At 51.7% G+C, this 25,472-nt stretch overlaps 9 protein-coding genes across 9 annotated transcripts; 5 read left to right on the top strand and 4 right to left on the bottom strand.

Annotated features, from left to right (window-relative positions):
- Positions 1-123: 123 nt before the first annotated feature.
- HETIRDRAFT_324812 (uncharacterized protein) lies at positions 124-1,487 on the bottom strand (the record flags this gene model as incomplete). Its single annotated transcript, XM_009550700.1, has 6 exons — positions 124-381; positions 450-790; positions 882-960; positions 1,028-1,189; positions 1,244-1,365; positions 1,427-1,487. The coding sequence occupies 6 exons, from the start codon at positions 1,485-1,487 to the stop codon at positions 124-126; spliced, it is 1,023 nt and encodes a 340-aa protein (XP_009548995.1).
- A 4,030-nt stretch (positions 1,488-5,517) lies between these two features.
- Positions 5,518-6,456, top strand: HETIRDRAFT_324730 (uncharacterized protein; the record flags this gene model as incomplete). The annotated part of the gene is made up of 7 exons (XM_009550699.1): positions 5,518-5,607; positions 5,665-5,722; positions 5,780-5,793; positions 5,851-5,928; positions 5,990-6,094; positions 6,159-6,258; positions 6,323-6,456. 7 exons carry the CDS (start codon positions 5,518-5,520, stop codon positions 6,454-6,456), a joined length of 579 nt encoding a protein of 192 aa, XP_009548994.1.
- A 664-nt stretch (positions 6,457-7,120) lies between these two features.
- On the bottom strand, positions 7,121-10,018 carry HETIRDRAFT_35794 (uncharacterized protein). Its single transcript, XM_009550438.1, has 10 exons — positions 9,927-10,018; positions 9,694-9,766; positions 9,398-9,510; positions 9,068-9,200; positions 8,947-8,998; positions 8,795-8,872; positions 8,486-8,591; positions 8,343-8,409; positions 8,204-8,277; positions 7,121-8,152 (listed from the first exon to the last, which is right to left on the bottom strand). Exons 1-10 carry the CDS (start codon positions 9,968-9,970, stop codon positions 7,225-7,227), a joined length of 1,668 nt encoding a protein of 555 aa, XP_009548733.1. The 5' UTR covers positions 9,971-10,018; the 3' UTR covers positions 7,121-7,224.
- A 2,149-nt stretch (positions 10,019-12,167) lies between these two features.
- On the top strand, positions 12,168-12,929 carry HETIRDRAFT_477946 (uncharacterized protein; the record flags this gene model as incomplete). The annotated part of the gene is made up of 3 exons (XM_009550698.1): positions 12,168-12,344; positions 12,430-12,549; positions 12,640-12,929. The coding sequence occupies 3 exons, from the start codon at positions 12,168-12,170 to the stop codon at positions 12,805-12,807; spliced, it is 465 nt and encodes a 154-aa protein (XP_009548993.1). The 3' UTR covers positions 12,808-12,929.
- A 740-nt stretch (positions 12,930-13,669) lies between these two features.
- Positions 13,670-14,242, top strand: HETIRDRAFT_240713 (uncharacterized protein; the record flags this gene model as incomplete). The annotated part of the gene is made up of 2 exons (XM_009550697.1): positions 13,670-13,899; positions 13,999-14,242. Coding segments are annotated over 2 exons (474 nt in total), but the record flags the coding sequence as incomplete, so codon positions are not given.
- A 979-nt stretch (positions 14,243-15,221) lies between these two features.
- Positions 15,222-16,319, bottom strand: HETIRDRAFT_172230 (AAA+-type ATPase; the record flags this gene model as incomplete). The annotated part of the gene is made up of 3 exons (XM_009550696.1): positions 15,222-16,148; positions 16,204-16,232; positions 16,289-16,319. The coding sequence occupies 3 exons, from the start codon at positions 16,317-16,319 to the stop codon at positions 15,222-15,224; spliced, it is 987 nt and encodes a 328-aa protein (XP_009548991.1).
- Positions 16,320-16,496: 177 nt separating this feature from the next.
- Positions 16,497-17,325, bottom strand: HETIRDRAFT_246860 (uncharacterized protein; the record flags this gene model as incomplete). The annotated part of the gene is made up of 4 exons (XM_009550695.1): positions 16,497-16,590; positions 16,659-16,902; positions 16,968-17,006; positions 17,064-17,325. Coding segments are annotated over 4 exons (639 nt in total), but the record flags the coding sequence as incomplete, so codon positions are not given.
- Positions 17,326-21,169: 3,844 nt separating this feature from the next.
- On the top strand, positions 21,170-22,207 carry HETIRDRAFT_324289 (uncharacterized protein; the record flags this gene model as incomplete). The annotated part of the gene is made up of 1 exon (XM_009550694.1): positions 21,170-22,207. The coding sequence occupies one exon, from the start codon at positions 21,170-21,172 to the stop codon at positions 22,205-22,207; it is 1,038 nt and encodes a 345-aa protein (XP_009548989.1).
- Positions 22,208-22,329: 122 nt separating this feature from the next.
- On the top strand, positions 22,330-23,538 carry HETIRDRAFT_219397 (uncharacterized protein; the record flags this gene model as incomplete). Its single annotated transcript, XM_009550693.1, has 1 exon — positions 22,330-23,538. A coding segment is annotated over one exon (1,209 nt), but the record flags the coding sequence as incomplete, so codon positions are not given.
- Between the last annotated feature and the right edge of the window lie 1,934 nt (positions 23,539-25,472).

Raw genomic sequence — 25,472 nt, 5'->3', positions numbered from 1 at the left:
ATCATACCCCTGGGGCCTGGATCCTCAGAAACCAAACTGGAGTCTCCATGGCACGTTATATATACCCTTCGCATATATCACTAGTCGTTACATCCCAAGAAAAGTCCATAGGTATGATACAACTTATATCGAATCAGACCGCGCCTCGATGTCTTTTTTCGTTGACGACTGCGGGATGACCATACTAGATCCAGCTTGCTCCCTATGTGTTGTGATCTCAATGGCAATCGGGTTGAGTGGGTATATAGGTGCTCCAGAGTCGCCATGTTGCCCCCATTCGGTACGATTCGAGCCTGAACGATAATTGGATGACGCCGAGGCCGAGGACGGCATGTTGAAGTGGTACCGAATTTGCAGGATGATGAGGCAGAACACGATACCCTGCGCAGCAGCGCGGGGTTAGGAAGCGAATAAGGATACAGCGAGATGGCGGGGCTGCGAAAACTCACTACGAGGGGTGTGATCAAATCTAAGGCCGGGTACTGTCCATTCGAGCCCGAGAGGTAGCTACAGAGCATTGCTATGACACTGGACGTGTAGAGAGCCCCGCTTTCGATGAGCACGACAATAATCGGCATCATATTGCCAGCGCTTGGCCGAAATCTTCCAGTGTTGTAAATCCTCCAGGCAATCAGACCTGTGAGATCATGCATATCAGTCGAAGATATTGTCGTTGAAAGGGACGAAAAGCGCGCCTGTGCAGTAGATGTTAATGCACATTGTGATGACGAAATAAGCTGTGATCCACTGTGTAGCGGTGAAAAATATGGGGGTTCCAGGGATGGAAGTGCTCCATGTCCGGAGGATGATGACCAGAGCAACTGAATCAAGGCTGTCAGGACATGCGAGGGTCTTTAAACTGTCAAGATCCCCTTACATACCAAGGGCGGGAACCATGAGGAGCACTGGAAATACCACGACCAACCAACGCTTCGCGAAGACGATGAAACAACGCCAGATCTTAATTGTCAAATGCCAAACGTGAGGAGCTGTCGACAATATATTAATGGTATTAGAGGCGACTCACAATGACGCTGTCTCCGAGCGTTGTCTGCAACCAGTACAGGGCACTCTTGGTGATAAAGAGAGGGTCTGCCAGATTCTCGTAAAAGGTGGTCGAAGTGTCCCCAGGCTGTAACCGCCCCGTGGTGAAGGCGACGTATGCTCTATAGAAGTCGATGACAATGTGCTACACATGATTTGCATGTCAGAACCAGATGTAAAATAGGGTATTGCCATTTACCGCCGTCGCGATGAGCAACATCAACACTGCAACAGGAAGTAGTATCCTACTTGTTCGTGCGACCTCCGCGCGACGCCAAATAAGGATCGGAATCGTGACGCAGTCAAGCAGGACAAAGATAGCTGACAAGGAGTATCATGTTTCTCAGTGAACTAAAGATAAAAACGTGGCAAAAGAGCTCACCATATGCAAATGTTTCAAGAAACAGAGCGAGCAGCTCCGCGTTGATGAGGGGAATGCCCATGGTCACTTACCAGCGTCCGGAACACTTACGGTGGAGCGTGGGGAACAACTGATCAGAGGGCGCACACGCATCAACGATCAGAATAGTGCTTTTAAGAGAAAGGTTCTGAACGGCTACAGAGAGGTACACATGGTGCCTGTGACCCGGTCGCCGCGTTAATGCCATGACAAAATGCGAAGTGTCTCAGAGTTTCTCATGGAGCCCTCAGATCAAGGTTCAACTGACCCATCCAAGAGAAGCCACCCTGGCCTTCGGATCCGTGACCTGTTTCAGTATAGAATATGCACGGCCATGTGAAGATTTCTGCTGGAACAGCGCTGTTAGCATCGTGGGGAGCTGTGACGACATCATCACGTACATATAGCTGGTACGAAACTTCACTCGACTCCACCGGAAATGCGAAACTACTGATTGTAAGACTTAGCTTTTCAACTGTGTCTTTGCTCTAACATGCCAAAGAAACCCTAAGCCTGAGATCACAGCGTATCTGATGTTGCAATGGAAGCACTTAAGGATATTCCGTGACTCCGGATTTCATTGACTTGTACTTGTTTGTCGGTTTCTGTCAAATCGTAGTCAAATCGCGCGCTTAAGATGCTCAGATGAAATCTGGGATGATCCTGGATGATCGCACTAGAGATATACTCGCAAGGATTGGAGGGACACGTGCTAAAATGATATCAAACTGGCCTGCTTCTGGTCAAAAGTATACGTCGGGTGAGGCTGATTCCAATGGCATGTGTAACAAAGGTGATCAAACGAGACGCACAAACAGCACGATACGGAGTCTTAAGCTCCTCATCACTGGAACATCAGATGCCACCGCCCGAGTTGGTTTCCCCGCGCCGCAGTGGACCCGACGTGCGGCGACGTTGTGAGGCTGGACCGTCTCCGCCGGTGCCAGGATACAGCAGCTCCGTGTTTAAGTGTCACTAGAGTCCAGATCATGATGGAAACAAAGTTCTCTCTCCCTTTCTCCGTGCACCGGCCTTCGATCTTCACTGAAGCTCCGAATATGTAGCAGGACAAACGGCCATAAACCTGAAGTTGTGAGCGGACGACCTGCGACGGCAAGTTGCAACGAGCATCGATGTTCGGACAGCTCGGCTATTGCAGAAGCCCATGGTGAATTGAAATCCAAAGGCTGATCAATATCAGGATTTGTAGATCGACAATGGCAATGTGTGGCCCAAAGGAGATGGATGATGCCGCAGGCAAGGAGAGGCAACGAGGGCAAGTTGATCAGGCAATGTCGGGCAGCATCGGGCCTGCAAGGCCCCGAAGTGTGAAGCGGAAGTTTGCATCGGGCCCCTGTGCCGAAAAGTCCGCGACGTTGCCACAATCGTGCAGCCCTGAGCATTTCGACATTTTGGGTCGGCCTCTCGTTCTCCGTTCCCTCCATCCAAATACAAAGATTCTTCAAAGTCAAAAGGGTGGCCACACAGGCTCTCTGACGCATGCAATTTTAACAGCAGGAAGTGCCAAGGTAGCCAATTGTATCTGACTCCTGAACATAGCCTTTTTCAAGGTAAAAGCACATCAGACTTCCCACTGCTCGAGGTGAACTTCACTCTTCTAACCCCCTGATTATTAGGGATAGAAGCTTTCCGAGGCCAATAGGATTTTGAGCCTCGAGCTTCGATACCCCATGCGTTCCTGCCTGCCGTGAATACCTTGCACATGGCACAGTCGGGGTTTTTGGCTTTGAACCTGTCACTAAGGAAGCCTGGAATTGCCGGACATATCGGATATACACTCTTGATGGCCTCGCTCAAAATCGGCAGCAGATGCACACCCGGGGATGCGCAACCCCCCCATAATCTTATATTTCTTCTGCGTCCATCTTGTCCAGTGCCTTTAATCTATCTCTCTCTATTGATCATCTCCTCTGTGACACGTAATTTTGTACTTGGAATCAAGCGTGGGATCACAGCCACCACATTGATATTGAGAAATGACATTAAGCTATCATGCTTTTGGTATCTTGACATGGTGAATGTATTCATTTTGTCATATTCATCTGCTTTATAGTTATTTACAGACATTCAGACATGGATGGCGTTTACTAGAGCCACTGTTACAATTTCATTATGATTGTTTCTGTTGCGGGCCACGGAATTCCTCATTTTGCGGCGTCTATTTTGCTTATACACATTTTCATCAATATCAATAGACCTCGTGGCTTGCTGCTCATCTTGAACAACAACTATCCATTTCTGGTATGCAGCTCACACTGCGCACGACCACCATCATCAAGCTCATGTCTGAATCCTCGTCAGACTCCTCATCCACTCGCGTCGTAGTACCACCAATTGATTTCATCGATGGTGACATCATCCTTCGGTCGTCCGATACTGTGGATTCCCGGGTCCACAGCGCCCTCTTGCTAATTGCAATCCCCGACTTCAAAGACATATTAGCCACCCAGCAGCCGGGTGTGCTGACAGGCAATCCCCGTTGTGTGGCACCCTTTGATGGCGAGGGTGCTTACGGGCTGCCCGTCGTGCTCTTTGATGACGATCACCACACACTCAACCTTTTGCTCCGTGCAATATACCCCGGCGATATGCCACCCCTCACCATGACCGCTGATATCCGCGCCTTAGCCAACATACTCGACAAATACAGTATTAAGAGTTTCAAGGGCGCAGTAAAAGCCGCACTGGAGGCGCTCGTCGTGCATGAGCCTGTGGACGTATACATTTTTGCATGGCGCCGCAATTTGGTGGAGGTCGCCGGTGCGGCGGCGATGGAAATGCTGAAGAAACCAAGCGGGCAGATTGTACCCAATTTGTCCGTCATCTGCGGCGAAATTCGTCTGCCTGCTGCAGTACCACAAGCAGTGCCGCACCCGTGTGGTGGAGGCCATGGAGTCTCTGACCTGGATCCCGGGCAACAAGATCCCTGGCTCATACATAAAGAAATTGTTCAGCGTGATGTGCACGTGTGAATGCGACCCCATGAGGCGGCATTCCACGAGGCTGAGATGGCTCCTCATCAAAGCAAACCAACGCTCATAAACCCTTCAGCCCTTCTCTAAAAGCGCCTCTATGTTCCTCCCCAAATCGCCCTCGTTTGCCTCCAACACCCACTCGACCGTGCGCGCGGTCGATCTTCGTCTGCATCCCCGCAATGTTGAGGCTCCCACTCGGTGTCGCCATGTCCTGCGCCATGCCAGTGGACAGGTCATCCTCAGGTTTGGTCATAGAATGTTCAAGTGAGACCGGCGATAACGGTGAAGAAAGTATAGTATTACATAAGTCAGACTACAAGTGGACGATGTCAATACTGCAGGATCCAGTGTACAGAGGTAGAAAAGTTGCGGATAGACTTTGATGGACTCACTGCAGGTTTCGAGTTTCTAAGCAGGTGCCCGACCGTGGCTATCAAGTGAGTCAAACTTCGTGTGATTGCTCTCGAATAGCCTGAACAGTATAGGATGCTATACGCGAGCGCTGAGTCTTTCGATGGCTGGTCATTGTTCGAAGAAGCTCGGGAGAGACGAGGGTGTCTTGAGACTTGATTCGAGCACACGCACACGTGAGGATCATCCGAGTTTCAAATCACATTGCTGACTAGATTTCACCAATGTTGAATGTTGAACATCAGAACGGTGAACCAAGAACGGCCTACATGGAGACTCACTCAGAATATCTCGAGACGTACAACATCCCAGCTGCCTGGCTCTATTGAGGAAGTGTTGAGTGCAAAATCTCTCTGGTCATGGCTCCCTCACGACGGGGACGGGTTCAATCTCGGAAACTCGGACTGTCCTCGCTGATTTATTGGCCTTATTATACTGTCATTTGTTTGTGGTATGCTTCGGATGCCTCGCCAAGCTGTTCCAATGGTGTCTTTACCGTGAAAATTGCCCGCTTCCTCTCTTCGCTTAGGTATGTATCACGTAGTCCGCTCAGAGGTGCTCGTCGCATCCATGGTATGGATTCTTCGTCTTTCATATTAATACGCATCTAGTAGGTATGAAACTCGTTTGACAGCTGTCGACAGCCCCCACAACTTGCTCGTCGATATGGACTTTTTTGTTAAATCTATAATTCTTGCTGGCTTTATCGGTCAGGCTCTAGCGCACGGTGTCGTCACCTCTCCCAGTCCTCGTAAGGTAAGTGTTTCTCCTTGTTTCTGAAAAATTGTCCAGTAACCTAAGAGGGGCTATCAGATTGGGAGCGCGGCGAAAAGCGCTTGCGGTACTGCTGTATATTCAGCTCTTGCTTCCGGTCCGTCTTTTTTCACGACACTGGAAGAATTATGATACTCACAAAGCTCTCTTACAGACAAATATGGTCCGGTAGGGCACCCAGAACACTAAATCGTGTGCGTACTGACATAGGCACGTCAACCTCAGATCGAGAATGCGGCCAAGAAGATCGACGACACGTATAACGCTGAAGCCTGTCATCTGTTTTTCTGCAAGGGCTATCAAGTTGGCACTCTCTTTCCAGATATTCCAGTATAAAAACGGCTTCTGATCGTATCATCCGCAGTATGAAGATAACGCAGCAAACACGCGCGTTTATACTGCGGGACAGGTCGTCAATATGCAGGTGGACCTAGCTGCCCATCATACAGGCCATGCGAATGTATCTGTGGTACGTGCGCTCTCTCTCCACATCATGAAAGATGACTTATCGTGTTTTTCTTTGGCCTCGGCAGGTCAACCTCAGCTCTCAAACAACAATTGGAAAACCCCTGTACCTGTGGCCTGTATACGCAAATAGCAGTCTCGGGCCATCAAAATGGCCAACTAACGAAAGTGAGCTCGCTGCCATCCATCTCCATCACTTTCTGAAACTGAGAGCCTTTGGGCGGCGCGATAGCGAACTTCAACGTCACCATACCCGACCTCGGCGACGAATGCACGACGGCGGGAGCCTGCGCGATACAGTGGTGGTGGTATGCGGACAGCAACGGGCAAACGTATGAAAGTTGCGTCGACTTCACAACGGAGTGAGCGGCCCGGAGATAATATTCGAACTCTATGCGTGAAAGTGGATGGCAGGATGTGCAATTATGTAGTGCTTATGTCCGTCTCGATAGCTGTGGGAGACTAGCTGATCTGAACAAGTAGGAATCAACCGTTTTTCCTTGTCCCAGTTGAATGTTCTCATGCCACCAACTGTGGGTGTACCAACACTAACCATTGCGCGTGCACGAGCGAGCCCATGTTCTCTAAAAAGCCCATGTGCGTCGCACGTAGCTCACAAGCTCTACATCCTCGGACTCCCGATCGCTCCCACAGAGAAACTGAGTCAGAGACAGAGCTGCCCTCATAGGATACGTTGATTACACCCGACCGGGACTGGTGCTAAATAGTCCTTTCGACCATTCGCCGCAACGAAACGATACGAGAAGATAGGCCTATCAAGGCTCTCGATATCTATTGACTTTGGTGCAGATCCACGCACTCCACAGACGCCGTCGCACCGATGCGAGCGTGTGCGAGTCGCGCGTGAGGATCTCTTCACACCGTCGCGCTCTCGGAGATATCCAGCTCCCATCTCCAGCCGTCCGTACCTGATTGCAAACTCTGCTCGCTTTGCTTCGCGGGATCACTCGAGCCCATGAACGCCACACGCCAAGCACCGTCCCGCATTCCATCGCATCGCAGTCGCATCGCGCAATAAACTATCATTCCACGAGACAACACGCGGGCTCCAGGACAAACCGAACACACCCGTCCAGGCCCAGCCCTCAGCGCCTCAACCCCCTCACCCCTCAACTAACTCATCTCCAAAAGCGCCTCGATGCTCCTCCCCAAATCGCCCCCGTTCGCCTCCAACACCCACTCGACCACCTCGCCGTCCACCTCCGGAAAGATCTGCCTCAGCGTCCCCCGCGCCGCGCTCCCCGCCCGCGCATGCGCGCGGTCGATCTCCGCCTGCATCCCCGCAATGTCGAGGCTCCCGCTCGGTGTCGCCGCGCGCGACGCCGGCCCGAGCGGCGACGCCATCCCCGACGCCGTGCCAGAGGGCGGGCCGCCGGACCCCGGAAATCCGGGGAACCGGGGCCACGGAGCGAGTGCGCCCGTGCCTCCGCTTGCTCCTCCGCCGGGCGGCGCGCGCGAGGGCGTGTCGTCGGGGCCGCCACCAGGTGAGCTGAAGGACGAGCGCGCAGACCCCTGCGACGGTACGCGGCGCACGCGGGGTTTGTACGGCGTCTTCAGCTGTTGCTGTTGTTGCTGTTGTTGCTGCAGCTGCGCCTGCGCCTGGCCGGCCGCATGCATCGGCGTCTGCGGAGCGCTGGCGCTCCCACTCCCGCTGCGGCTCCCGCTCGCGTTCACGAGGCGCTCCTCGGCGCCGTCGAGCGCCTCCGCGAAGATGCGTCCGATGGCCGTGAGCGGGCGCGAGAGCGTGTCGCCCGTGCGCTGCAAGAGGCGGCGCGCGTCGTCGCCGACGCCGAGCGCGAGCGCGGGGAGGGCGAGCGGCGTCGCGGGCTCGTCGCCTACGTGGGACGACGGCGCGGGCGAGGTGCCGCGCGTCGGAAGGGATAGCGGTGCAGGCGGGGGGACGGGGATCGGTTGCGGTTGCGGTGGGTGTTGTGGCGGGATGAGGGAGGTTGTGGACGAGGAGGAAGAGGTAGAGGTGCTCGGGAGACGGGGAGAGTGCGCGCGGGAAGCGGGGAGGGTTAGGATGGCGGATTCGACGTTCCTAAGTGAAGAGTGAGGCGGTTGTTGTATGCATGGTAGTGCCAGCACTCACTTCTCAAACTCCTCCTGTGTTATATTCGACAACGACGTGTGATCCATTGTCTCTATGAACGACACCGCGCCCATCTGTGCAGTCAGTGAGCTCAAACCGTACATATATCCGCTCGCTCGACACAAGATCAATGACGCACCAGACTCGACAAATAATACCCCGCCTCGCTCTGCAGCTTCTCCGGATTCCTAAACCGGTTGATGAACCTACAAGCAAAACAATATCGGCCGTTGCTTCCACATACAAAGCGGCATTTCAAAACGTGAACAGAAACCAACGCACTCGACGTTCGACAGGAGGTGTTCCGGGTTCGCCTTGAGCACGACGAAGATCAATATCGGGATGAACGAATCTGCGCTCTCGTCCTTATTGAGGTGGCGGATCAAACCTGTACACGGTCGATGCGGTCCGTCAGCCTTACGCACACACACAGTAAGCGAAGAAGAAGAAGAAAGCCCCAACGAAGGGAAGCAAAAGTAAAAAGCGAACTATGATGCTAGAGATGCCGATATGGAATATGATGCAATAAACTAGATAATCCCGAAAACAAAAAAAAAGGCAATAAAACGGAAAACGGTGAACAGGGCGGACCGAAGATGACCTTGCAGCAATTGAGGATGCATATCAACTTGTCGCGCGGCGCCTTATAATGGTTAATCTTCACGAGCTCTACACCGACAGCCCACGAGAACCGCGTCAGTACGGCGGAAGGCCCCAGTAAGGAGGGAGCGCGGCGCACGCACCCTGCTGCGCGAACATCAAGAACCCCTTGCTCCCGTCGCCCACCGGCTTCGGCTTCAGCGTTGCCTTCTCGCCCTCGACGGCGACTTCGCGATCCACGTCGGCATCGCTATCGTCCGCGACGGGCACGTCGAGGTGCCGCGGCGCGAGCCACCCGAAGAGCGCGATGCGCTGGGCGAGCACGCGGTCGCGCTCGAGGTCGTCGGTCGTGACGGGCCGTGGGGGCGACGCGCGCGCGACCTGCGGGGTGAACGTGCTACAGAAGACGGGATGCTTGTTTAACTGGGTTTATTAGACGGGACAAAAAAAGAAAGGAAGGGCGGGAAACGGTTTGCGGTATCGATATATTTTCGTATTAGGGTATTTTCTTACGAACGATGGAATTGGTGTGGGGAGATGTACGCGATGGAAGGAGAGAGAAGCTGCGAGATCTGGAGAGGGAAAGAGACGTACTAGTCATACAGCCTGTTCATGACGAGCTTCTCCATGCCCTCCATCGCATTGTCGAACGCGGCGTCCGAGACGTGTCGCCAGACGTCGGACTCGCGCATCTTATGCGAGATGAACTGCGCGCGCGGGGTCGACCGGGGCAATACGAAACGATCGAGGTCATGTCAAGCGGGCGGGATCGTATATCGCATAACAACGATGCGGTGACGCGCGGATCAGCGGGGGAAGAGATGTTAGGTGGATGTATGTGGTCGTTGCCGAGACGAGACAAGAACGGGAATGAGGGAGAGAGGACGCACGTTGAGGAAGTCATTGATGAGCTTGACCTGATCGGCCACCGCGAACGTGCGCTTCGTGAAATTGCTCAGGAACCTAGGAGAGCACAAGCGTGCATTATATGCGCATACACGCGTGAGCACGGAGGCAGACAGGGCGCACGGACGAGAAGGGGCAAACAAAGATAAAATCACGACACGCGATAGGAGTGAAGAATGTCACACACAAATAAACAGAGAAATAAACGGCGACATACGAGCGCAAGTACCTGGCGACGGGCTCCGCGCCTTTACTCTTCATCTGGTCCAAAAATTGCTGAAAATCGAACGGCGGCTCCTTTTCGTCCTCCCTCTCCTTTTCGCGATCCCGCTCCCGCTCCCGCTCCTTCTCCTTCATGCGCTCCCTCCGCTCCCCGCCAGGCCCAAACGCCGAGTCCACCGACTGCCGCTTCGGCGAGCCCCGCGCCTGCACCACCCGCTCGTCCTCCTCGTCCTCCTCCTCCCGCGCCGCCGCACCCCCCGCGCGACCCATAAACTGCGCGCCCGGGCTCGCCGTGCCCGTGGGCAAGCCCTGCGTGGCCGCGAAGGACGCGCGCACGGGGGTTGCGACGAGCGACGCGGTGTCGAGCGAGCGCGGGCGCGGCTTGTGTGCCCGCTTTGTGGGCGCGGTCGCGATGGGGCCTGTGGTGGAGTTTCGTCCGGCGGCGGGAGAGGGCGGGCTGGTGGAAGAGGTGCCGAGCGAGGGGAGCGCGAAGGAGCGCGCGAAGGCTGCGAAGCCAGAGGGGAAGGAGGACGAAGAGGAGGGGGCGGGTGCGGGGGCGGGTACTAGCTGTGGGGGCGGGGATTTCGGCGGGGGCGCAGGCGGGTGCCCCTCAGACGCCTCCCACGCCTCGCGAGCAGACACTTGCGCGGGATCCAGCGCCCCGATGTCGATGTCTGGATCCGCTGCGAGGCCAACGAGTGGTTTTGACCCAAAGTCTAGGCCAAGTCCTGACGTCGAGTCTGGGGGAGCGTCGATGTCGATAAGCAGGCCTGTTGCCGGGCCATCGTATGCAGAGGCGTGATCGTGTTGCGACGATATAGCCGCGGATGCGAGTGTCCGCGTCGGCGCAGAGGTGGTGTCGGTGTCGGTGTGGACGTCAGGCGCGAGTTGGGGTTCGTCCTGCCATGGATTGGGCGAGGGCGCTGCCGAGGCGTATGCGTATGGCAGGTCATTGGAGGACGCGGTGGGGGAGAGGGAGAGGGCGGAGAGGACGGTGGTGGGTGGGCTGGACATGGTGAGGAGGACGCTGTCGAGGACGATGGCCGCGATGGGGGCGATGGCCGGCGAGGGGGCGAGGTCACGCTCGATATGGAAGGAGCGGCGGCTTTGTCATCCCGGATTGCTGCCTTTGGAAGACTCCGGTCCGCGTTGCTTATGGCCACGCACACTCATCCTGAGGACAGCTGAGGCTCTCTGAGGGCACGCAGCTCAGTGCTATATTGCTCGAGTTGCGCGGCTCTGCTGGAAGGCACCCACCATGACTATGAGTGTTCCCACCTCGCAAGCCTCTCCTCAAGTCCTGGCGATGCTTTTCCCCCTCTGATCATCCTATACGGGCTGCTCCGCACCCATGGTCCACAACTCTCTTTCTTGGCGATTCCTGCTTTCGCCTGAACCCCTTCAGGTTTCTCTGTTCTGCTCTTCCGTCTCCCGGACGTCTTGCATCCCTCTGCTCTCTTGCGCCCCGTAGGTTGTCGGTGAGTCCTGTCCTCCAAAGTCTCTAACTCTGGTCATCATTGCATGCACCACATGGTCTCGAGCGCGCTGCGACAGACAGCTCGAAACGTCTTTCGTCGAAAATGCAAAATAACTCACCTTCGATCTGTCTTGATGACCGGATGCACGTCAACACAGGCCACAACACTGTTACAGCGCCAGCGAAATAAGCGTTGAACGTTGACGTTGATCGAGTTGGTTTCGGGCTCTAAGCAACGCGACTGATGGCCGGATGGTCGCAAGTCCGTATGTAAGGTTATCGGGTTCCTGCCTCTCCCGCTGTGAAATCTCCGTTCTCGTGTAAATGACGCTCTTGACAAACATGAACTCTCGTCCTCAACGAGGAATACCCCTTCTGGTACTCATATCCGACAAACGATGCGAGATGAAGCGGTTTCTTCTGCGCGAGGCAAGGCGAGGCACCGAAGACACGAGCGATCTGTGCCAGTCCGTGCCTCGGCCCTCTGTGCGACACGCGGTTTCTGCATCACCCGAAGCAAGTTCCTGAGCCTCCCTGGCACAAGCCAAGCCTCGCACGTCGTCCTAGCAACACCACCCAACTCCATAAAAATCCAACCTCTCGTCTAACCTTCCTCCTCCCTCCTTTCCCTTCCCTCTTTTCCTTCGCTCCCAGTTTCCCCCGTTGACCGGGCCGGCCCACATCGTTCTTTTCGTCTTTCCAGCCACTCGACTCGTCGTAGCCAGCGTTCACGCACCTTCCGCCCTTTACGTCCCGAATATGCAATCCCGCATCGCGCTCCTGTCCTTCTGGGCCCTCCTCGCGGCCCTCCTCGCCATCAACGGCGCCTCCGCTCGCGAGGTCCGCAACGAGCACACGCACCTCGTGCGCGTCCGCCGCGAGCTCGTCGAGCGCGCCGACCTGACCGTGCAGCCCCAGTGCACGGACCCGAGCGTGGTGCGTGTGCCGTTCCTGTCTTTTCTGTCTTTTTTTGTCGCAGTGGAACATGAGACTCACCGTCGTGCGCGCGCGGTGATCACAGAAACTCAACTCGCACGACTGTAATGTCGCGCTGCTCTCCACCGGCACCGGCATCGCGGGCAAGATCCAGTTCCTGCGCGTCGCGGGCACGACCACGACCGGCACCAGCGGCACCTGCTCCGTACGTCCCCCTCCCTTTTCCCTCCCCCTCCCCCGTCCCTCCCGCACGTGATTTCGCCACGCGGAAACGGGACTCACGCATCGCGCGCAGGTCAAGGTCGACGCCGTCGACGGCGGCACCGCGATCGACATCTCCAAGGGCCGCTTCGAGCAGGCGTTCAAGGCGCTCGTCGCCGCGTGCGGCGTCAGCCCCGGCACCGTCACCGCCGCCGGCGGGAGCACGGGCGGCAACACCAAGATCACCATCTCGCATTCGTGAGCGCGGGGCGAGTACGCGCTTCGCGTGTTGGAGGTTGCAGGGTTTCAGGGTCGGCTGTTGGGATGGATCGGCTTGTCGCTTGCACTTCATTTGGAAAGAAAGAACGCTGTCTGTCCCCTTTTCGTTTCGCCCGTGTGTGAAGCGTGAAGCTGCGTGGGTGATTCGCGTCAAGCACGAGCGCCATGAACGCGAAGATGCAGCCCAGGCGGCGCGCGGCGAACGTGAAGATCGTATGCGCTCGAACCATCGACGCGTCGTTAGAACATCGCGGCCGATGATTTTCAACGGCAGAAAGAATAATTCAAGGGTCCTTGCGTGAACACTGACAAAACATGTGAGCGAGTGTTGCATGAGTTGCCTTGACCCCCAGAAGGTCGTGAGCAATGTCTAGAGCAACTGTCTTCTATGTAAGATTCGCCACGGAGCCTAGGCAGTCATGATGCATGTATAGGTTCATTGAATGTAGTCTCCGTGGCTGACCTTTGCACAGAAGACAGTCGTTCTGTGTATGTCGGCAGTCGCGTCTGCCACCAGCCGCCACCCGACCTTTTGCAAGGGCTGAGGCTGACTAAACATCACTTGAATCAGCGGCAATGGCCGGCCGACTAGGCTCGACTAGTACGCCGTTGAAGACAGCGTTGAGTGAGACTCTGAGGAGAACACCGTTGACCACCGATTTCCACCGACCTCATCGACAGAGACTATTGCAGATCCTCGTTTCGTTCAACACCGATAATAGTGCCGTGTCTTTGATTGACCATAGCAATCACAATCTATGTCATCCGTTGAAGACGTCTCGAACCGGCCACTTAAACAACAGCGGGAGGATGCTCCCGATAATGTCCTGCCTTCTTCCAATTTTACGGCAAGCCAAGACATATGGTTTGAGGATGGCAACATTATCCTCGTGTGCGAGTCCATCGGATTCCGTGTATACAAGGGAATCTTGTCATCTCACTCTGAGGTCTTCTGGGATATGCTTTCCGTTGGCAGCCCCTCTGCAGACGACTCCTTTGACGGATGTGCGCTTGTCCATCTCTCCGATTCCGCAGGTGATGCCCTTCATTTTTTGAAGACATTATACGATTGGAGGTGAGTTATTGGTACTTAGTCCTAAATAACTTCAATTCTTGACCTAGCAGCTCTACTTCAGCTATGGACGTTGTAGCATCCATAAACGTAACATCCAAGCTATCACTTCCCCCTTAGCACCATAGCCGGAATTTTGCGGATGGCGACAAAATATCTAGTTTATAGCCTTCGGAGAGCTATGGTTGACGAGCTCAAGGAAATTTTACCCTCTACGCTCGCTTCTTTCAAAAAATCCAGTGGAGGACGAAGCATGATCCCCGACTTCAATGGCGTTCTTGCACTCAACCTAGCCACGGAATGTGGAATTCCAATCATTCTTCCAGCGGCATGCTATTATTGTTCACTGTTGAGCACGCAGACAGTTCTGGAAGAATTCCGGCTGGAGTCTGGCGTCGTCGTCAAATTTTCTCCCTGGGCGTTGTCCATTGCGCTAGCCTTCCGCGGGAAGGTCCTCGCAGAGATAGTGCGAGCTATGGACATCTCCCGCTCCTGGAAATCAAGGCGCTGGCGATGTACGATGAATGCGCGCACCATGGACCCTGTCATTGCTGCTTTGGATGTCGAAGCCAGTTATCTCAATTGAAGTGACGACGGCATCTTTCCATCCCATTCAATCTCCATGAGATACTCTGATACCTTGTGTTTTACATGTTTCCTTTTGCTCAAATCAAGTGAGGCCGAGCTTCAAAATGCGATCTGGAATCTATTGCCCAAGTTGTGCGAAGAGGAGAGCTGGGCGGCACTTGGAGAGAAGCAAGAACAAATCGACAGAGATGAGGATGCTATCCTGGAGGAGATCTCCCATTAAAAGGTGAGCATATGAACAGCTTCGACCATAGACTATAACTCCCGATTCTTGCCTCATACCACGAAGATTTCACATTTATCACGCTAGCAGTGACAACGACTCGGTCTGAAGAGCTTCTCGGTCCCATTCGGTCCTGAGCAAGTAGGATCTAGTTTAGCATTTGCTGTCTCCTGGATATTTTCTGCACCGCTAGCGGGGCTGTCAATCTGTATCGCATGCACAGAGTCATGGTGTGCGAGAACTCACAAACACACATATGTTTATGACGACATCATATCCAAAAGCACAACTGAGCTCAGCGAGGAGCTGTGTGGTCTACACACCAATGACACGCCGTAAGTCAGGATGAAAAGAAACGCACAAGGAGGTTGGTAAGACCAAGAAGAAGCCGCAACAAATGGATTATCTATCGCTACAAGTGAACAGAACAGGGGAGCGTGGTATCAATTACAGGGTATTTTTGAAAGTATCGAGACTCGTTTCTCGCCAGTTTCGACCTGTCCTCCTCAGACTGTTATGTCTCGGGCTTCACCTTGGACCCTCTTTCTTGAGTCTTCCTCTCAACCCACCGTGCGACATCATCGACAGCCTGCACGGGCCGGATTTTGTAGCTCATCAGATATCCCTGCAGGCTGGCCATGGAGAACTCCCGGTCCGGCAGCGTGTCCGCAAACTGCGTTGCGAGCCGTTCGATCTGTCTCTTCGAAAGCGTCGGCGCCCGCGTGGAGTGCATCAGACCAGTATAGTTCGGTGGAACAGCGGCGGCTGGAGCAGCCGGAGTCGACGAAGACAAGTCCACAGAGAGGTCTATGAGGTCAGGACCTCCGGTAGAGTCTTCCTTTTTGGAAGATGAGCTGTACCCTGAATCGCTGCCCTTCTCGTCCACATCGTCCGCATCCTCGCCCTCTTTCTCGTCCTCGGGAACATAGAATCTCTTGAACATCTCCTTAGCCTGGTACCGGCTAGCCAACATAAACTCCACGTGGAGATCCATCCGCCCTGGCCTTGTAAGCGCAGGGTCCAATGCGCTGTACCGGTTCGTCGTCGCAAATAGCAACCGTCCTTCCTGGGCGCTGACTCCGTCAAGAGCATTCAAAAGCCCAGAAAGAGTGATCCGCGTCGAGTCCGCTCCCTGTTTCCGGTCGCGCTGCGCGTCCTTGCCACCGGAGCCGTCGGGATCATCGAGGCGCTCCTTGCGTTTCTCGGCGTCGCGGGGGTCTTCGAGCTCCGTACCGACAGTCTCGCGCGTCAAGCCATGAGTGAATGCAGCATCGATGTCTTCCATGAGTGCTATACACTGCTCAGGGAGCGCAGAGATAAGGCTGTTGAGGCCAGTGTCGTCCAAGCCTGCTGTGGAGAGGGAGATGACATAGATGTCGAGGCCCAGTTCACCAGCGAGACTGTGAATGATGGATGTTTTTCCCGAACCAGGAGCTCCATACTGAAAAGCCTGTGATTAGATGCTATGCGATTTTGTAGACAAAGGGTGGTCTCACCAAAAGATAGCCGCGACGGAAGGGAATGCCTGGAGATTGTGCATGTGAGAACATTGATAATTGAATCGGAGAACAGGGTATTCACCTCGGTCAGCATACCACTTCTTGCTTCTCATGAAGTCCCTTGCGTCGTTCAAGATCAGTTCCTTGACACCCGCATCGAGGATGATGGAAGTGAGAGGTCGCTTTGGCCGGGAAGCGATATGCCGCCAGTCACCCGAAAATCTATCGCGTCTGAATGTCAGAAAATGAGGCACCATATGCCAGTGAAAGCGGGCTCACCCTTGATTCACGAATATGTCGATCTTATCCTCTCGTGCAGACATGTAAGCTTTCTTTGCCTCGAGGATCAGGCCGTCGAGGACAGCACGATTACGGGTAAAAAGCCTGAAGATTTCAATCTGCAGTTCAGAACACACCAAAGAAAATGAGGGCATGATCGTAATGCCACTCACGTAATTTGCAGCGTCGATTTCTCGCCATATGACCATCGACTCTCCTCCTTCTGCCGCGTAATGCGCATCCAACGACGCTTGTACCAAATCGTATATGTGGCTGCATAGGAGGGTAGGCACTGGATGTTCCGTGTCTTGCGAATGGATGGTGAACCATCGTCGGACTCATCGTCTTCGAGGATAGCCGTGCTGTTGTCATCTTGGCCGAGGTGTGTGGTGCTGACCACAAATTCACGGACTTTACCTGACGAATGGTAGGTTCATGTCAGTACATGGCGGCTTTGAGACATAGAGTGGGGAACTACTCACGCCACTCCGGAAGTGAAGACAGCCAAAACATCATCCAATCTAATGAAAGCTCATAGGTTAGCTCGGAGACATCAACACTGCAGAAGAGACGCTCACCGAATACAACATCGTCGCTCTCGAAATGAGCAGTGATGAAAAACGAGTCAATAAAGCTGGAGTAGGAGGAGAGATAAACGCGTCGACACGCCTCAAGCGCAGCACCAAAAAGAAGAAGCTTCAACCAATCTCGAAGCGCGGAAAGGGAGTAGATGAACGTCAACAGCGACGAGAGATCCGTGGGGATCTGAAAAGGAATAGGTGCACTCGTGTCGTTGAAAGAAGTGGCATTGGTCTGAACGAGGCTTCCGTTTGTGAGCGCAGACAGTAAAGGCTGGAGAAGTGTCGTGAATTGCAAGACAGACGCCATGGGCGGTCTGCGAGACGTGACAGGGAAGATACAGAAGAGCGCCCCTCAAAAATGTCCTCTTATATTGCCTTCGCCAATGTTTTTTGCATAGGCAAGGATTGGAATTCGGTTCCGAGCGCCCATGAACTCTGCTCCACCGATCACAACGCCATTCTGATTCGATGAATAAATTGGCTGAATGCAGGACAGTATCGTGACTCACGCACCTAATATGCCGCGAGGCAGTGCTGCCTCGCTGCCGCCTGCAGAATTTCCAGACGCCATCAAGGTTAAAGGTATCATTTCCGTCGACTCGTACAGAATATGCAGATCTGTACCTATGAGTATCGTAAATCGAATCGACAGAACCCACCCCTGTTTCTGGTCCGCCAGAAGATAAGTCATTTAGGACTGCATGGTATACGGAGCTGTAGTAGTACGTGAGTCAAAGTTGACAGGTTGTCGGAGTCAGTCTATCTATTATGTAATGGTCGATTCAAGCCATTAACAGAGCGTGTTACGGTCGCGTAGTACCGCCGCGCGCACTCGAATCCAACAAGTAGCATCCCTTTCCCAGCCTTTCCCGCACCACGCTTATTGATATATACACGAGTCAGGACTATCTGACACGACCCCGCGCTCAATCACAGCCTCATATTCATCTTTCGACAGCCTTTTATGAGTTGAGCCGCCTCTGCAGCTTCTGCCTGTGCATCCAGCTTATTGCGATGGATATACCATGTGCGCGACAGTCTGGCTTGAGGCTCTCTGCCGATTGTGCCTCTGCTTTGCGTGTAGCAGCCCATGAGGCCTGCGTAATAAATGTAACACCGTGGCGTCGCGAACAAAGCAGTGTCTAGACTAGTCTCCGATGTTCGCATTCGTCAAAAGCCCGCCTCCACCATAGAGGGCGCTCTCAGATGCTGTGGGGGCATGTGCACTGTATTGCTGTGGGGTGGCTGATCTACAGTCAGAAAATGATTCAGGAGTCATGACTCCTTTCGCAAATGCTCACCGCAAGCTTGCAATGCGGTCGTGCAGGTCGTTGCGCCCGTGAGAGTTGCTGACTAACCAGCACTCTGAATGGCGGCAGAGGGTCGATTAGACTGAAGACATCTCTACACCGAACGGGAGGGTGCAGTGGCCGTTGGCGAAGGCTATCATACCATCTCATCTCATTTCTGCTCTATACTGATAATATCGCCATTTTTTCAGTCCAGAACGAAATAGTCACAAGATATGTTATCCCTTGAAAATGGCTCGAACTGACTGCATAAACAACTGTGGGAGGATGCTCCTAATAGTGCCCTGAACTCTAGCTTTCCAACAAGTGAGGAAGTATGGTTTGAGGATGGAAACATCATCCTTGTGTGTGAGTCTATTGGATTCTGTGTATACAAGGGAATCCTGTCATCTTAGGAGGTCTTTCAAGACATGTTTTGTGTCAGTAGTCCCTCAGTGAATGAGATCTTCAACAGATATGCTGTTGTCCATCTCTCCGACTCTGCAGGTGGTACTTTTCATTTTTTTTGAAGGCATTGCATGATTGGAAGTGAGTTATTCATGATTATCTTTCAAGGCCCTCCCTGACATCTTCATATCAGCTATGGCTGTCCTAGCTTTTGTGATGACCCAGAAAAAGTCCTCCCTCTTGATGTTAGGACTGCGTCCTAACACGTGCTCAGCACGTGACTCATTGGCATCCTCGGGTGACAAAGACTGATTACATATACATGCCAATGCATGAACGCTTACCTTACTGACTCATTCACAAGCTTCGGCTTGAACGTTTACGTATGCCCGTTATGATGTCACCTAACTGTGTTCCTGAATTGCTTATTGATGCGGACAGACAATCGTCATTGTTACTATACTTGGATAAAAGCACAGAGCTGCAGATTACATACACCGATCGTTGATCGTACTTAGTGTTTAGAAGCATGGACCATATGTCCGGCTTGCCCTAAATAGCCTGTACGTATAAATAGCCGAGCTGAGCTTCTCAGAAGCCTCAGCTCGTTCACTTCGTATACAATCTTGATCTCTGCACTGCGCCCAGCGTCTGGCTCCTTCCAAGCCCACGCATCACGAACTCTGTCAGATCAATTGAATCATACCTAGTCTGACGAAGCACTGGATTCGTCTCAAAGCCCTTATCATTCTCCCGTCTCTATCGCTTATCAAGGACTCGCCGCTTATCGAGTCATTCGCTGGGATCCACCCGAAGTGATCTGCTCTATCGGAGAAGACTTGTTCGTTCCTGAAGAACATTGGTCGATCATAAACAATCATCTTCTCCACTTGTTCGAAGAAAAGGTCAATAGTAACCAAGACTTCTTGGATCACGCACGCAGACAAGCCATTGTCTTCATTCGTTGGGCAGTCAATCTTGGTTTTAGCTTAGGGAACCCGACTTAGTGCATTAAGTGCACGTGATAAGCCTAACGGCCTAACACTTGAACGAGCTCTTTATTCCCTACCCTATCACACCCTGGAACGACAAAACATCCAATCTCTTGCCGAAATCGCTCGACGAATACTAGAAGAAAGAAGCCGCAGAGCCACTCAAATCAGTCAAGCAATAAACACAGACATACTCAGACCCGAGGCCACCACCCCGGTCATCAGCCAAGAAATTCCCACGGGTACTCTTACAACCTCCAGATATTCAGTAACGGGAAATGCATACGCAGGAGTAGCCATATTTAGGCTACAACAATACCACGATTACTTCTTCAACCTCGTCAACGGACTCGGATTCCCTTTTCCCGGGCTTTGCTTCATTAACGATCCAAAGACTCCCGTCTCCTCCATTGGAAACCCAGGACTTAACCTTCTCCACACAAGAAGCACCATTGATGTGGACGACGGCAGACCCAGTAATTTCCCAGCAGCACACATCACTGATCTCCGTAGGCATATCACCAGAGGCGTGGATTCCGAAGGAATTAGAAGAGAACTTATCGAGAAAAGTGAACAAAGGAATCAATACGCAATTATCATCTTTTGGACCTACACCACCCAGAATTAAGACACGCTGGACAATACTGGATACTCACCCCATCAAACGGAAATCACCGGAACCATATCAATTATCAGAAGAGGAGAGCTCGCCCTCAAAACTTATTATTTCAGAAGTTTCATCAGCGGACAAACCATCAACGAGATCCTCACGCTTATTGACCAAATCAATATCGGGATCAACGAAATCATCAGAAGAGAACCTACTCTCCAAGAAGGACTTAGGGCCGGAAGAAGACTCGAAGTTCCCTTCCACTTCGAAGAATAAATCATTGAGCCATCACTTCCAAAAGGATACCCGCCCCCGTACCACAACGATCCTATCTACATCTTCGAACATTTACCCGAAGACGTCGACCCGGACAACGTTTATTGCGACCAGGAAAACAGACACTTCTACCACAATGGAATCCTCTGGGGATTCTATACCCAGAACGGAAAAGAGGAATATTACGCAAGACCGTTTCAAGGAAAGGAAATCCACGCCGCACCCGAGTTACCAACAGTTAAACTCGCCGAAACAGTCAGAGCACTCCGACTCATCAAGCCTAAATCACCGACAAATCGGAATCGTAACACACCAAGGCCGCACATATATAACCTACCCAGAGAAACAGCCAGTGGAAGTCGAACATCTCAAAGAAACACCCCCGTCCAATCTCCGGTACAAGAAACCGCTGCACCGGAACCCGTCAGAACCCCTTCACCGTTCGAAATCCCCTTCGCGACCTATCCTAAAGAAGAACCGAATCCAAGTAGAGAGCCTCCTAACGATCCGGAGCCCCCGACCAGTGAAATGTCGACAAATCCTAGAAATCCTGAGTCCAAGGGACCAGCCATGGCCAAACCAACCCCTTTCGACAGAAATAGGAAACGAACCGAGCAATTCCTCCACGAAATCGACTTAATGATCCTCGCCAGGAAATATGATTTTCCCGACGAATTTGCTAAAATCGCCTATGCCCTGTCCTACATGAAAGGAGGATCCGCCGGTATATGGTCTAGAAATTTCACAAAATCCAGAAACGAAGCAGATGACTGGGCTCTATATACATGGAAGGAAACCCCAGAAAAAACCTCAGTCCGCAAGAAAATCTCTACAGATTTTGAGGAATTTAACAAGACATCAGACGCCAGAGACAAACTGGCTAGAATAAATCAAGGAAAAGAATCCTTTAACGCATACCTCCAACTTTTTGAACAAATCGCAGAATTGTCTGGGGTCGACCTAGAAACCAAGAAAACACATTTCCTACGCGGCCTAAAATGGGAACTGGCTCGAGGAATCTACCAAGATCCTGCCAAACAAGATACATGGGAAGAACTAGTAGCAAAAGCTAAAAGACATGAAACAATGCGTATAGAAGAAATGCGCGCGCGCGACCTCAGGCAAGGAAAATACCAAGTCTTTACCCCAAGCAATTATTACTCCAACATCGCACCTCCTCGCCAAGAAAGGGAATCGCAATATGTCCCAATGGACGTAGATGCAGCAGAAATGGAGGCTGATGCCATCTGCACTCGCTTCAAGAAGCTCACACCCGAGGAAAGAAGCCGACTCGCCAAAGAAGGCAAGTGCTTCTATTGTAAGAAGCCCGGACATATGGCGCGCGGGTGTCCCTCTCGGCCCAAACAAAGATTCCCACCCCCTTCCCGAGGAAGATTCCAACCAAAGCGCCGCATGATGCGCGCCATGGAAGAAGAAGAAGGAGGTGACGAAGAAGATCAAGAAGAAGGAAAGCAGAGGGTCGCCCACATTCAACAAATGATGATGGGCCTCAGCATGGACGAAATTGAAGAAGTTCGTGCCTTTAGCGAATCGAAGAATTTTTAAAGACTCTTCCATCGGCAGCGGATGTGAAGAGTAGGATTCTTGCAGGAAATCGATACGCTCCGCTGGCCAATGAAGACATTGACCAAGAGCATGGACATCCAGATATATTGTATCTCTCGGAAATGAAATCACATAGTGCACCATCACTCCGAATCGAGACAATATTAATAGGCAAGAATCGAAAAGCTGCCACTCAAGCTCTCGTAGATAGCGGAGCAACAGGAATATTCATGCACCCCAGATTCGTGGAAACGCATAGAATAAAAACCCGGAAAACCCCAGCCCCAATCCCAGTCAACACGGTCCAAAATACAGAATTTAAAGGAGGACCAATCACAAAATTCACAGAACTAAAACTACAAGTTCTAGGCGAACAGGGGGGAACACACACCGAATCGGCAAAATTCTATATAGCCGAAATCGGAAAAGAAGATGTCATCCTGGGAACCGGCTGGTTGTTAGAACACAACCCAGAGGTCGACTGGCATGCCTATGGTCTACATTTTACTAGATGCCCACCCTCCTGTCAAATCAAAGGAGGACCCATTAAAGCAAAAAGGGCTACAAGAAAACCAGGACGTCAAAACCCAGAAATACAACGTATAGAAACAGTACCAAGAAAAAATGACTATTCAATAACATTGCAAAAACCAGGACAAGCACAGCCAGGCCGGAAAGTGGGAAATGCTACAGTACCACATCCGCGGATAAAACCTAACATCCGAGGTTCGCAACCTGAAGGACGAAATCCGGAATATCTCAGAGCCCGAGCCAAACATTATGCGGCACCCACATGGGCTGAAGAGGATACTCCAGAGGACGGTGTTCGACTATCGGCACTTCCCTCCACAGATTTAGAGGAAGACGGAGTTTATCTCGTCAGATGCCTCAACACTAGACAACTAGAGGCACTCGAACTATACAATGACGGCAAAGAAAACATTGACATCCACCGAATCGAAACTACAGAAACCCTCGTAACCAACACACCGGTACCCAGGAAAGAACCTATTGGAAAACAAACCAAACACACAAATTCACAGAAACTAGCGGAAGAGGCTTCAAAAGGGAAACCCGAATTATCCTTTGAAGAAATAGTTCCCAAAGAATATTGGGATTATAGAAAAGTTTTCGAAGGACGAAAACCAGGGAAACTACCGCCTAAACGCCCTTGGGATCACAAAATTGAACTCAAGGATGGAATGGAACACTCGCTCAGACCTAAATTATACAGTCTTAGCCCAATGGAACAAACAGAACTCAAGAAATTCATTGACGAAAACCTGAAGAAAGGATTTATCCGGGAATCCAAATCACACATAGCATCGCCGTTCTTTTTTATTAAAAAGAAGAACGGGAAATTACGACCAGTAATGGATTATCGGAAACTCAATGAAATGACTATCAAGAACAAATATCCACTACCAATTATTCAAGAACTATTGGACTTATTAACAGAAGCCGTATACTTCTCACTTGTGGATATCGACACAGGATATAACAACGTATGCATGGACGAAAAGGACGTCCACAAAGCAGCATTCATCACAAACCTAGGAATGTACGAACCACTGGTAATGTACTTCGGACTCACCAACTCGCCAGCAACATTCCAAACTATGATGAACTCGCTTTTCAAAAACCTCATTTACGCAGGAAAAGTGGCAATTTACATGGACGACATACTGGTATTCTCCAAAACCATGGACGAACATATCAAAACAATGAGACAAGTTTTACAAATCCTAAAGGACAATGATTTGTACCTGCAACCGTCAAAATGCCATTTCCACAAAAAGAAAATCGACTATCTCGGATACGTCATATCTCACGGACACCTTGCAATGGACCCAATCAAAGTAGCTGGCATCACGGACTGGCCGACACCAACCAGAGTCAAAGAAGTACAATCATTTTTAGGATTCTGCAACTTCTATCGCAGGTTTATCAAAGATTACTCGAAAATAGCCAAACCACTATTCGAATTAACACAGAAAGATCACAACTGGGATTGGACGCCAGCATGCAAAAACGCATTCCAAATACTAAAGAAAACCTTTATATCCTCCCCGGTACTTGTTATGCCAGAAACCAAGAATCCCTTCCGCATCGAATGCGACGCATCCGACTTCGCTACTGGAGCAGTATTATCACAGATCGCCCCCGATGGAAAATGGCACCCTTGTGCCTACATTTCCAAATCACTCTCACCAACAGAACGCAACTATCCTATCTATGATAAAGAGTTGCTAGCGGTCGTTCGAGCTTTCGAAGCTTGGCGACACTATTTAGAAGGCGCCGAAACCCCAGTCGACGTCTGGACAGACCACAAGAATCTGGAATGGTTTCGCTCAAGCCAAAAGTTAAACCGTCGGCAAGCACGATGGTCACTCTTCCTCTCGCGTTTCGACTACAAATTAATGCACAAAGCAGGAGTCACCAATAAATCCGACGGTCTGTCACGGCGTCCAGACCATAAAGAGGGGGTGGAATTTGACAATTCAGGCGAAACACTCTTGGAACCCGAACTTTTCAATAAAAAACAAGAAAAGATTAGGAAACCTTTCGCGGAAGTCAACGCAATTAGCACAGAAAAATCACTAGACCCCCATCAGATATTCCACATTAGAGCAACCGGACGAGGAGGCGTCACAATAATCGACGAAGACCTAAAAAATCGAATCATTGAAGCAAACAAGAAAGACGAATGGTTATTAGAAACATTAACCAAAGTCAAAACACTAAGCCCTCGCAGCATGAAGAAAGGACTACAAGAATGGAACAACGAAGAAGGACTCGTCCTACACAGAGGAAAAATCTATGTCCCCCAAAATGAACAACTATGCAGAGATATCATCAAGATAAATCACAACAATCTAGCGGCAGGACATCCAGGACAGAGAGGAACACTAGCGGCCGTAGGACAAGAATTCACATGGCCCGGAATCTCAAACACCGTTCATCAATACGTGGAAGGATGCGCAATTTGTCAATCTACAAAAAACGACACGCACCCTACCATAGTACCACTTCAACCAACGGAGATTCCGGATAGACCATTTGGAACAATCACCATGGATTTTATCACCGATCTCCCGAAATCAAAAGGATTCGATTCACTCCACGTAGTAACCGACAGATTTACTAAAACGGCAATAATCACACTGTGTCTGAAAACCATCGACTCAGACGGGACGGCGCAAATCCTACTGGAAAATACCTGGAGACGATACGGACTACCCGATAAAATCATATCAGACAGAGG

The sequence above is a fragment of the Heterobasidion irregulare genome, assembly GCF_000320585.1.
Source record: "Heterobasidion irregulare TC 32-1 unplaced genomic scaffold scaffold_08, whole genome shotgun sequence".
In the NCBI taxonomy this organism is placed as follows: domain Eukaryota; kingdom Fungi; phylum Basidiomycota; class Agaricomycetes; order Russulales; family Bondarzewiaceae; genus Heterobasidion; species Heterobasidion irregulare.
Note: the sequence above shows the minus strand (reverse complement) of the source record. Positions and strands in the feature narration are given on the sequence as shown.

What these genes read in the sequence shown, in the direction of transcription:
- HETIRDRAFT_35794 (XM_009550438.1), bottom strand. Translation starts at nt 9,970, where the DNA reads ATGAAGAGTAAAGGCGCGGAGCCCGTCGCCAGGTACTTGCGCTC. An exon ending in TTGCTGCAAGGTCATCTTCG is followed by an intron (nt 8,592 to 8,794) that starts GTCCGCCCTGTT and finishes GACCGTGTACAG; the next exon opens with GTTTGATCCGCCACCTCAAT. An exon ending in CACCTCCTGTCGAACGTCGA is followed by an intron (nt 8,410 to 8,485) that starts GTGCGTTGGTTT and finishes TTTTGCTTGTAG; the next exon opens with GTTCATCAACCGGTTTAGGA.